We start from the raw sequence: 12,486 nt of genomic DNA, 5'->3' as shown, positions 1-12,486 counted from the left end.
AGAATATGTTGCTTATGTACTTTTTCCAAAGTTAACCTAGTTACACATTGTGCTTTAATGAATGGTAAAAAACTTGGTTTTGTTTTTTGTTTTCCTTTTTTAAGTGATTGAATATCAATACAGCTCCTTTATAATAGCTATTATAAACATACGAGTCTTTTGCTTCTGCCATCAAAATATCAGTTTCTTAAGTTAGAACCATAACTAGTTTTTTTTTTTTTTTTTTGCATTGTAAATTTCAATAATTTTTGTACCATAGGTGAAAAATTATTGATATCCACATGCTACTGTGAAATAATTTAAGAAGCTAATTTGGAAATTACTACAGTGCATTTTCCCACCCATACAGAGCACACAAAAAGCCTAGACAGACTATTTTTTTTTGCTGTAGAATCATAGAACATAAATCACCTTTCTTTATAGCACAGTAATATCAAGCATATTTGTCAGCCTCAAAAGTCAGACATGCCCTTTAAATTTGTTGTCAACACAGGCAAGTGTAGGGTGACCTTTATTTGTCTGGACTTTCCAGTACATTCCTCTGAACTTTTCACCTGCTCTGTTACACTTGGTTTAAAAAGAATACATTTATAAAATAATCTCAAATGGGAATAAGGTGTTTAAGCTGTTTCTTTAATTTCCTTTTTCTTTTTTCTTTGCTGCGGGGTTTTGTACACTTAAGACACAAATGGATATTTTTTTTTCATAATCTAATAATTCTGCTGTTACAGGATTATTGTACACAGTTCTATGTACAGGGAGATAGACTGCTTATGCATGATAAGTTATACACTCTGAACTGTTTGTACATTGCATTTTTTCCTAAAAGATTCAGTAATGGGAAATCATACTTCAGTACAGTCCTCCTCTTTTCAGCCTCTGATGAAGAATCCTATTTTAAGAAATTGATCAAGAAAGAACATTTTCAAGACCCAGCGACCATTCCTTGCTATGGCTCAAGTAAAATTCAACAATGTAGTCAAAAGTAGTGAACTTTTTTTTTTCCTCAGTCTGTAATGTGGATTAATATCCTTCTGACTTCATAACATCCATCACACTACTGATGAAATGCCTTGAGATATATTTAAATATGGTAGTACTGAAAGTACAACTGCTCCCCAAAGTTCTCCAATAAAAAATGTATTGTAACACTGGAGGCTTCCTCTAAGACATCATGATGCTGTTAAAGGATAGCTTTTCAAGTGGGAATAGTATGGCAAATTAAGAACTACTTTTGGTCATGTGTATAACATTTACATTTAAATACACAGTTTTCCCTACATTTGTATGCTGTTAAAATACTCAAAATTTAGTATCATTTTGTAAAATTATAAACAAAAAAACTCCTTAATACTATATTCTATACATTTTACTATTTAAAAAATAATTCTGCTGACAAAAATATATAGTTTTTAATGTCTACTTAATTGTAACAACACGTGTTTCATTATTTATCTGCTGTAGTGTTGTTTTAGCATTTTATTTTGTATAATATGCTGTTTTTTGCTATATATTGCCTGCTGCTGTGGCTTTATATTTCCTATTTTATTTATATTTTATTAACAAACTTACACAATTGATGTTTATGGTAGTGTATAATATCATTAGTTTAGCATTCTCAATTAAATTGATTTATTTGCATTAAAATGCTTTATGAAGTGTTACATTTCACTGCTGACTTTAAATATGAAGTTTGAAAGAATTTCATAACAGGCAGTTTTACATAAGCTCACCTTATTGAACCATTATTTGGATCAAAAGTTGTTTTCAATAATGGTAAGAGTCTCTGCATTTCTACAGAAAAAAAACCCTGTAATAATATTTATTAAAAGTAAAAAATAATAAAAATTACACTTAGGAAACATCTGAACTTAACAAGTTAATACCCTTTTTTGATATAAAATCATCTCCATTGGATGATTTTCTTTGGCATTTTTCCTTTGACTTTTTATGGACTTATTTATCTTTAATAGCCCCTGCATTAGGTAATAAAGTGTGACCATTTTGTGCCTTGCAGAACCAATATATAATGATTTAACCTATAGGGGTGTACAATACAAGGAACTGTAGCAATCAGCTGAGCAAAGAAAAGCCCAAAACGGATTTTTTTTTCATACATAAAATTTTTGTATCCCCGTGATTAAAATTTTCAGGTATAGCTCATAACAGTTAAATGTTTTGCGCTAGCCTGCCACCTGACACTTAACCTTGTCTCCTTACTTTACATGTATTTTTTTTAAATTTATATTGTAGTGTTTTTTTTTTTTTGCTTTCAGCCCAAATCCTCTATGAAATTCTCATTTTATCATATATGCCATGGTATAGCAAGTAGTAATCCAGATAAGTATAAGAAGAGGTTGACTGCACTCCAATCTTCAGAGAAATTCAAGCTTTATTAATAAAATTCAGATAATACAGAACCAAAATACAGGATAAGAGCACGATGACTAACACATTTCACGCAGAATGCGTTTAGTCATTAGTTGCTCAGGTCACGGACTGGTCCGGCACCCATTCGTCTGGAGCAGGAGTCAATGGGTATTTCTCACCTGGAGTGGTATTTGCCTGTTCACTTAAAGCAAGTAGTAGTTCAACTAGACATCTACAAGTGTAACACTAAAGATGTCACAGCTTCCTCCATTTTAATGAGGGCTAGAAACTTACCCCAGCATTTATTGGCACATGGGTAACTGTGTAATCTTGATCTAATTGCCATTGGAATATTTCAAGGCATATGGTGATTGTCCAAAAACAGAATTGAAAATGTGAAATTTGTGGAACTAGCCTGTTCAAATTAATTAAAGGATAAATTCACCTTAAAACCAAAAAAATAATGCACATATTTTTGCAGGTATAAAAAATAGCATTTTCTTTTTACGCTGGAGCATGTTAAGCTTTGTACGGATTCTGGGGGCAATACCTGAATCCTGTAGACCAGGGGTAGGGGACCTTGGCTCTCCAGCTGTTTTGAAACTACAACTCCCATGAGACATTGCAAGACCCTAGCATGACTGCTAGAGGCAGAGACATGATGGGATTTGTAGTTTCAAAACAGCTGGAGAGCCGAGGTTCCCTACCCCTGCTGTAGACTCTCTGTACATTGTGGGATTGATTTACTAAAACTGGAGAGTACAAAATCTGGTGCAGCTGTGCATGTTAGCCAATCCGTTTCTAAGTTCAGCTTGTTCAATTAAGCTTTGACAAAAAAAAATGAAATCTGATTAGTTTCTATGCAGAGCTGCACCAGATTTTGCACTCTCCGGTTTTAGTAATCAACTCCCCCCCTCCGGTGTCACATTTGGCACCTTTCAGGGGGAGGGGGGTAAAGATACCTGTCTAAGACGGGTATTTGCACCCACTTCCGGGCATAGACTCCTACGGGAGTCTGCGCCTCTTCCCGTCTCCCCGCGCTGTCTGCTGGGACACACACGGGTCCCAGGAGATAGCAGGGACCAGTAAGGATGTGCAGCGTAACTCGTGCATGTGCAGTAGGGAACCGGGAAGTGAAGCTGCAAATCTTCACTTCCTGATTCCCTCACCAAGGATGGCGGCGGCAGCTGCTGAGAGCCGAGCGATTGATCGGCTTCGGCTGTCGACATCGCTGGACCCTGGCACAAGTAAGTGTCCATTTATTAAAGTTAGCAGCTGCAGTATTTGTAGCTGCTGGCCTTTAATATTTTTTTTAAGGTGGACCACCTCTTTAAATTGTGACAGCGGGTGCGGGGAAAGAAGGGTCACACAGAGAGGATGCAGGAGCTGGAACATGTTACATGTTACACCCTAAATATGGGTGGAACATGTAACATGTTCCAAAGGAGAACTTTAATTCCATCCTTCAATGTCAGGAAGTACTGTATATACAGTGCCTTGAAAAAGTATTCATACCCCTTGAAATTTTCCACATGTTACAACCAAAAATGTAAATTTATTTTATTGGGATTTTATGTAATAGACCAATACAAAGTGGCACATAATTGTTAAGTGGAAGGAAAATTATAAATTGTTTTCAAAATTTTTTACAAATAAATATCTGAAAAGTGTGGAATGCATTTGTATTCAGCGCTATTTTCTCTGATATCCCTAACTAAAATCTAGTGGAACTAATTTCCTTCAGAAGTCACCAAATTAGTAAATAGAGCCCACCTGTGTGTAATTTAATCTCAGTATAAATACAGCTGTCCTGTGAAGCCCTCAGAGGTTTGTTAGAGAACCTTAGTGAACAAACAGCATCATGAAGACCAAGGAACACACCAGATAGGTCAGGGTGAAAGTTATGGAGAATTTTAAAGCAGGGTTAGGTTATAAAAAATATATCCCAAGCTTTGATCTCACAGAGCACTGTTCAATCCATCATCTGAAAATGAAAAGAGTATGGCACAACTGCAAACCAACCCCATCCACCTAACCTGACAGACCAGGCAAGGAAAGAGAAGCAGCCAGGAGGCCCATGGTATCTCTGGTGGAACTGCTGAGATCCGCAGTTCAGGTGGGAGAATCTGTCCACAGGACAACTATTAGTCATGCAATCCACAACTCTGGCCTTTATGGAAGAGTGAAAAGAAGAAAGCCATTGTCAAAATTGAGCCAAGTTTGCGAGAAGCCATGTGGGAAATACAGCAAACATGTGGAAGAAGGTGCTCTGGTCAGATGAGACCAAAATTGAACATTTTGGCCTAAAAGCAAAATGCTGCGTATTGCAGAAAACTAACGCTGCACATCACCCTGAATACACCATCCCCACTCTGAAACATGATGGTTGCAGCGTCATGTTGTGGGGATGCTTTTCTTCAGCAGTGACAAGGAAGCTGGTCAAAGTTGATGGAAGGTTGGATGGAGCCAAATAGAGGGCAATCTTAGAAGAAAACCTGTTGGAGTCTTCAAAAGACTTCAGACTGTGACAGAGGTTCACCTTCCAGCAGGACAACAACCCTAAACATGCAGCCAGAGCTACAATGAAATGGTTTAGATCAAAGCATATTCATGTGTTGGAATGGCCCAATCAATGTCCAGACCTAAATCCAATGAGAATCTGTGGCAAGATTTGAAAATTGCTGTTCACAGACTCTCTCCAATGAATCTGACAGAGCTCAAGCTATTTTGCCAAGTAAAATGGGAAAAAATTTCATTCTAGATGTACAAAGCTGGTAGAGACATGCCTAAAAAGATCTGCAGCTGTAATTGCAGTGAAAGGTGGTTCTACAAAGTATTGACTCAGGGGGGCTGAATACAAATTCACACCACACTTTTCACATATTTATCTGTAAAAAAAAAATTGAAAACCATATCATTTTCCTTCCACTTCACAATTATGTGCCAATTTGTGTTGGTCTATCAAATAAAATCCCAATAAAATACATTTAAGTTTTTGATTGTAACATGACAAATTGTGGAAAATTTCTAGGGGTACATATACTTTTTCAAGGCACTGTAAGAGGTGTTGCTCTTTTGGTGAACATGTCTGAAGGTGTTGTCATATTTGTATAGTGAAGATAGGGGTCAAAAAGACCTCAGATCTCATATTTACACTAAAATGCAATAAAAAAATTAAATGAAATGTTAAAAAAAAAAATGTCTCTTTAAGAGCTATGGGCAGAAGTGACGTTTTTGACATCGCTAATGTCCAGCAATGGTATGGAGATAGGTGGGGGCTAACTTCCCCTCACTCAGCTCCATACCACAGATGGGAACAGATGGTGGAGGGCAAGGTGTTCTTGCGGTGAATACACAACAGAGACCATTTTTATCTGAAAGCGGACCACCCGCTGAAGAAAAGGATACCAGGGTTATGGCAACTAGCTGCTGCCATAACGATATCCCTCTTCAAACAGCCAATGTATAACGACAGCAGGCGGTCCATAAGTGGTTAAATTAAAATTTTAATATATATGTAAAAATAAATAAGTTCTTCACCACAAAAATTATTAAATCTTTTCAGGTGTGGCATCAAAATTTTTAGATCTTTTTGGTGCACCGCAGGACAAAAAAGTTTGAGAAACACTGGTCTATAGACACCTTCATTTGATATAGAGAAGCCTTCTGTACGAGCTTAAAACAAATTCTGATGGCAATAATTGGTGTATAATGCATATAGATGACTAATTTTGAGTGGTATATTTTAGGTAGAGCTTTGAGCTCTAGACTTGTTTGTTATAGGTTTCCTGGGCAAGCAAACCTTAATGCATTCACACACGGGACAAATATTAGCCCAGCTTGATAACTTTAGGCCTTCCACCAATTGTACATTATTATTAAACTGTATAGACACCATTAAAAACCGCATTGATGTAAACTGGTTAGAAAGGCTAAAGCGGATCCATGAGGGCTATATTGGTCCATGTTTTCAGTTCTTTTAGAGATATTTTTTAATGCATTTCTTCTTGCTATGGATGTTCACACATGTCAAATGCCTGTATCATTCATATAGCCCCGAACAAATCTGTAACATTTAGGCCTTCCACAGATTAAACTAGGATTGCATATTTAGGGGTGTATGATGAAGGGAAAATATAGGCCTAAACAGTAGCATCTGTTTTCTGAAGTTGACTCCACAGGATCCAGAACTAGGAAATTTACAAGTGCTGTTGTTTTCTCTACTGTTAAAGGTGTATTTTACAATAGACTCTTAGAGCTACAGTTAAGTCTCCATGCAGACAGTCATTCTGTTGTAAAGGTGTCTATGGTTAGAGAAGTATGCGACGTAAAGAAGGAGGCATGGAGCTCTTAGGTTCTAGTCAGTGTACACTATAGTGGGGGGGGTGTACAAAAATTACCTTTATTTTTATTTGCAATGGGCCTGTGAGGAGATTTAACCCTGCGTTCCAACCATATGGGAACAGTGTGACACTTACGAGTCCTAAATGACGTGCAGAAATTAGAACCTTCAGTATATATTCAATTTGTAGACAATTTCTTGGACAAAGGCCATTCTGAGTTGATCCCTTGGGAGTTTAGCAAACTAATATTCTACAAAACGACCATATCATATAAACTTCATGGAGGCTCCAGTTGATGCACATGTAAGCCACTGTCCTTGTAAAACAATAATGTAACAGCTTATAGCCCTAGGTGTGCAATATGTATCTGTCAAGATAGAGTCAGGTAAAGGGCAATGTTTGGTCTTTCTTAAGGGAGATTAGATTAATAATCCTAGCAGAATCTTTTAGCAAAAAACAGTGTTTCGGAATATTGAAACTGGGGCAGAAAAGATTATCAGTAAAAAAAAAATGAGTTTATGTATGAGTATTTGTAAAACAAACACTCATATATAACCGTCAAAATACAGTTTAATACACAGTAATTGCACTTTAGTATCTACCCATACTCACTGATTGACTTTAGGTGGTCCTAGTCAGTGTTTAACTCACCAATAAATAATAAATATATCTGGGGTGGATATAAGATATTTACAGACTATGCAGCAACACAAGAGTCCTCTAGCACTTTATACTAGATATGGGTCCGGCATTTGCAGGATTCCTCTATGCCTTTGACATAGACCAGGACATTGCTCATAATAATAGCCAAGTGGTGTTGGGCAGTGAGCACCTCTTCCCTGCAGCCAGTGCTGGCTGACGCAGAGGAGATCAGGTGACTGGACTGGAGTGGCCTGAAAATAAATAAGTACATGCATCCTTTTTGCACAGATTCGTCGGCATAGGTGTTAGATGAAGATTTTATTAAGGCTAGTTAGGTGTAAGCCGGAGTTCCACTTTAAAGTGAATATGGTGTTCACTGTCTTATCTAGTTTCATATTATGAACCATTAGAGATTAAAGCAAAGTGCAACTCTTTGTATCTATCTATCTATCTATCTATCTATCTATCTATCTATCTATCTATCTATCTATCTATCTTAGAACCTGGGCAGTTGCTGACTTGCATAGGGCCATTGCCATTATAAATAAATATATATACAGTCCTGTGAAAAAGTATTTGCCTCCTTCCTTTTTTATGTTTTTGCATATTTCTAGCACTTAAGTTATTCACATCACCAAACAAATTTTAATATTACACAAAGATAACCTGAGTAAATCTGAAATGCGGTTTTTAAATGATTAAGGGAAAAAAGCTGTTCAAACCTGCCTGGTCCTATATGAAAAAGTAATTGCCCCTTCCCATGCTGAATCATGAATGAACTGTGATTAACCACGATGTTTTGGAAAGCTGAGTTAAATTTCACTGGCCACACCCAGGCCTGATTACTGCCAGACCTGTTGAATCAAAAAATCACTTAAATAGAAGCTGTCTGACAAAGTAAAGCACGCTAAAATATCTCAAAAAGCAACACATCATGCCGTGATCTAAAGAAATTTAAGAACAGATGAGAAACAAAGTCATTGACATGTATCAGTCTGGAAAGGATTACAAAGCCATTTCTAAGGCTTTGGGACCACAGTGAGAGCCAGTATCCACAAATTAAGAAAATGTGGAACCTTGATAAACCTTACCAGGAGTGGCCAGCCAACCAAAATGACTCCAAGAGCACAAAGACGACTGGGCAAAAATGGCATTCATGGGAGAGTTCCAAGGCCAACGCCAAAGCCACTGCTGAGCAAAAAGAACACAAAGGCTTATCTCATATTTATCAAAAAAAATCTTGATTATCCCCAAGACTTTTAGGCAAATATTCTGTGGACTGATGAGACAAAAATTTAACTTTTTGGAAGGTGTGTATCCGTTACATCTGGCATAAAACTATTACATCATTTCATAACAAGAACATCATACCAACAGTCAGACATGGTGGTGGTAGCGTGATAGCCTAGGGCTGCTTTGCAGCTTCCAGACCTGGACGACTTACCATAATTGAAGGAACCATGAATTCTGAGCTCTATCAGAAAATCCTAAAGGAATGTCCGGCCATCGGTTTAGGAACTCAATCCCAAGTGCACTTGGGTTATGCAGCAGGACAATGACTTGAAACAAAATAGCACCTCCAAATGGTTCAAACAAAACAAAATTTAGGTTTTGAGTGGCCTAGTCAAAGCCCGGACTTAAATCTAATTGAGATGCTGTATCATGACCTTACACATACTGGAAAACCCTCCAATGTGGCTGAATTAAAACAATTCAGCAAAGAAGAGTGGGCCAAAATTGCTAAACAGCAATGTGAAAGACTCATTGCCAGTTATCACAAATGCTTGATTGCAGTTGTTGCTGCCAAGGGTGTCACAACCAGTTATTAGGTGTAGGGGGCAATTACTTTTTCACATAAAGCCAGGCAGGTTTGGACACCTTTTTTGCCTTAAGAAATGAAACTATCATTTAAAAACTGCATTTTATATTTACTCGGGTTATCTTTGTGTAATACTGTAATAAAATGTGTTTGATGATCTGGGTCATTTAACCACTTCAGCCCCAGAGATTTTAAGATTTTACCCCCTTCCTGACTAGAGCACTTTTTACAATTTGGCACTGTGTCCCTTTAACTGATAATTGCACGGTCATGCGAAGCTATACCCAAACAAAATTTGCGTTCTTTTTATCCCACAAATAGAGCTTTCTTTTGGTGGTATTTGATCACCTCTGCGTTTATTTTTTTTGCGCTTTAAACAAAAAAAGACCGACAATTTTGGAAAAAAAAAAAACGTTTTTTACTTTCTGCTATAATAAATATCCCACAAAAATATATAAAAAAAAACTAATTTCTTCCTTAGTTTAGGCCGATATGTAGTCTTCTACATATTTTTGGTAAAAAAAATCACAATAAGTGTATATTGATTGGTTTGCGCAAACGCTATAGCATCTACAAAATAGGGGATAGATTTATGTCATTTTTATTATAAATTATTTTTTTTTCTATTACTAATGGCAGTGATCTGCAATTTTTATCGGGACTGTAACATTGCAGCAGACAGATTGGACACTTTTGACTATTTTGGGCCAAAAAATTTTGAGAGCAAAAAATAACCACGGATTACTGTATAAATGTCACTGGCAGGGAAGTGGTTAAACACTAAGGGGCGATCAAGGGTTAAGTGCGTTCCCTCAGCGTATTCTAACTGTAGGGGGTTGGACTACCACCGACATGACAGAGATCGATGTTCCCGATGACTGGGAACAGTAGATCTCTGTCGTGTTACTAGGCAGAATAGGGAAATGCCTTGCTTACATAGGCAGTTCCCTGTTCTGCCTCTCCTCACCATGATCGCAGGATGTCGGTGGATATCGAGTCCGTGGGATCCACGGTCACACTCCTGCCATCCTTCTTTTGCGGACTGACGTAAAGGTGCGTTAGTTTGCGCAGGCGTGCCATTCTGCCGACGTGTATCGGTGTGAGCTGATCTGCAAGCGGTTAAGAGTGACAAATATGCAGAAAAAAATAAAAAATCTGAATGGGGGCAAATACTTTTTCACAGTATTGTATTTATATTTCACATTCCAAATCAAGTCACAGTTTCTAATATTCCAGACCAAAAACATATGTGCTTAGTGGAAAAATGCAAATGAAGTACTTGCATACAAAATTATATTATTTCATTCTGTATGTAATAGAGGTATTTAACAGCAGATGCTTACTGGATAATTGCTGATATGTACATGTTTGGTCAAATAATTTGTTTATTTGCATAATTATACATCCCTAAAGGATGGATTTCCTTGAATGAAATGTTTTGTTTTTGCTTTAAGGTTCATGCACGTGCTAAGCACAAGCAATAGCATGTCACTGCACCGATAAAAAATTCTCATATTTTGTATAATTTCGTTTGTACCATAATAAAGCTTACTATTGAAAGACATATCAAATCATGTTTTCTATTTTTTGACATGTTCCTGAAAAAACCCACACAGCAGATTTGTACTTAATAAGGTAATTTGCGTGTTTTATGTAAAGTTTAAAGTTAATGAATGTGACTTTTAGCAGTGTACAAATGTATCTGTATCACTTATGTTTACTTACAGTATGTTATGGTCTAGTTTATATTGATATTTTTTCTTGTTGATGTATTAAAATGGTGTGTTTTCTGTGAAATGTGGTGCAGAGGCTATTATTTTCTTATTTTAGAAAAGTCATAATAGGTCACATATTTAGTACTGTATTATAATCAATTACAATACTGCAGGCATTAAAGCAAGAACAAAAACTATAACCCAAAGTCCAGTTCCAGGCAGAACTTTTTTTGGGGTGGGTAAAGCTCTGTTCACATGTGCAATGGAGTGTGCGCGCGCTTCCGTGCATCCAATGTAGAGCAGCCCTTTCATTTCAATGGGCTGCTCTACCCTACACATGAAAAACGCACAAAATATATCTATGTCCCTTTTGCAAAATTGCACAGCACCGAACCACTTGGATTCTGCGGCATTATGTGTTATGGCACCCATGAAAATACGCACATTAGCAGATGTGTGAAGGATGACATTAAGAATTAAAGTGGATGTAAACCCAATGTCATCCTTTCTAAACTACTGCCATAGGGGTTATCTAGAAGGATATACATGCCTCCTGCATGTATCTTTACCTGTCAAATGTCTCCCCCCTGTCTGTTATAAGACCCAAAAACTGCATATTCTATGGGTGGGTCGGTTGTCTGGAGCTCGGTGGGTGGAGTCGTGATGTCAGTAGACTCCCCGCCCACCGATACACTCCCCTTGTCAATATGCATATTCTCTGTATTTCTTATTTTTTTTCCACAAAATTGTTTTTTATTTAATTTCTTGAAAAGGTTACAAGGTCAGTGTGCCATACAGTACAGTCAACATAACATTTTGCAGTGTGTTAAATAACTAGATATAACATTGGGAGAGTACTAGGCATTGTTCAGGGCAACTAGTCTTGTATTTGAGCATAACAATAAGGAGTCCTCTCAGTACGTGCCGCCGCTCGAGGCTAGCCCTCCAAGGCGGATGAAACAGTGTCGATGGGGACATTGCTAACAGGCCCAAGCAATGGAAGATGTGGTTCCAGAGGGGTTAGTCTCTACCTCGCAACCTGGGCGAAGAGAGAACGCATTAGTGTAGAGGGGACCAGTCAAGGGCAGCGACACAGAGGGAGGGATGGGAAGGAGGGGGAGGTAAGAGAAATAGTGAAAGGTAAGGAAAGGAAGGGGCTGGGGGGATGAGAGAAGGGAAAAGAGTAGGGACCGCTCTCCGTCTCGGCCCCCACTGAGGGTTTGTGGGCGTGGTGTCCCACTAGTTAGTTCCGGATAACATGGTAGGGGGTGTAAAATAAGATTTATAGTGCTCTGTGGTTTTAAAATGAATCCAGCAGGCCCAGATGGCCGTAAAGCTTTGCAGGCGTTCTTGGGAAATATGAATCAATTCCTCCATTTCCTCGATCTTCGAGATCCTCACTAACCATTCTCTAATGGATGGTGTGTCCATCGATCGCCAATGTACCGGAATGCAAAGCCTAGCAGCATTGACCATATGCATGGCAAGTGACTTGTGATAGAGTCTCTTAGGCAAGGTCGATCTCCTGTGTATTTCTTACACTGAACTTCTGCTATGATCTCCAACATCCAGTGAAAAGACGGGAAAGTAACCACAT

At 37.9% G+C, this 12,486-nt stretch overlaps 1 protein-coding gene across 12 annotated transcripts in view; it reads left to right on the top strand.

Annotated features, from left to right (window-relative positions):
• Positions 1-12,486, top strand: part of GRIA4 (glutamate ionotropic receptor AMPA type subunit 4) — a 478,284-nt gene that overhangs the window by 402,500 nt on the left and 63,298 nt on the right. The window contains exon 10 of one of the 12 annotated variants that reach the window (XM_077484353.1): positions 877-10,971. The exons of 10 other annotated variants lie outside the window; for them this stretch is intronic. In XM_077484353.1, coding sequence (XP_077340479.1) covers positions 877-909 — 33 coding nt within the window. In that variant the 3' untranslated portion in view covers positions 910-10,971. Of the gene's footprint in view, positions 1-829; positions 10,972-12,486 lie in introns of those variants that run through there. One more of the 12 variants, XM_077484354.1, reaches the window with a different exon arrangement.

The sequence above is a fragment of the Lithobates pipiens genome, unplaced genomic scaffold (assembly GCF_037356315.1).
Source record: "Lithobates pipiens isolate NorthernLeopardFrog02 unplaced genomic scaffold, aLitPip1_a1.2 Scaffold_16, whole genome shotgun sequence".
In the NCBI taxonomy this organism is placed as follows: Eukaryota; Metazoa; Chordata; class Amphibia; order Anura; family Ranidae; genus Lithobates; species Lithobates pipiens.
The sequence above is the reverse complement of the archived record's forward strand: the minus strand, read 5'-3'. Positions and strand labels throughout refer to the sequence as shown.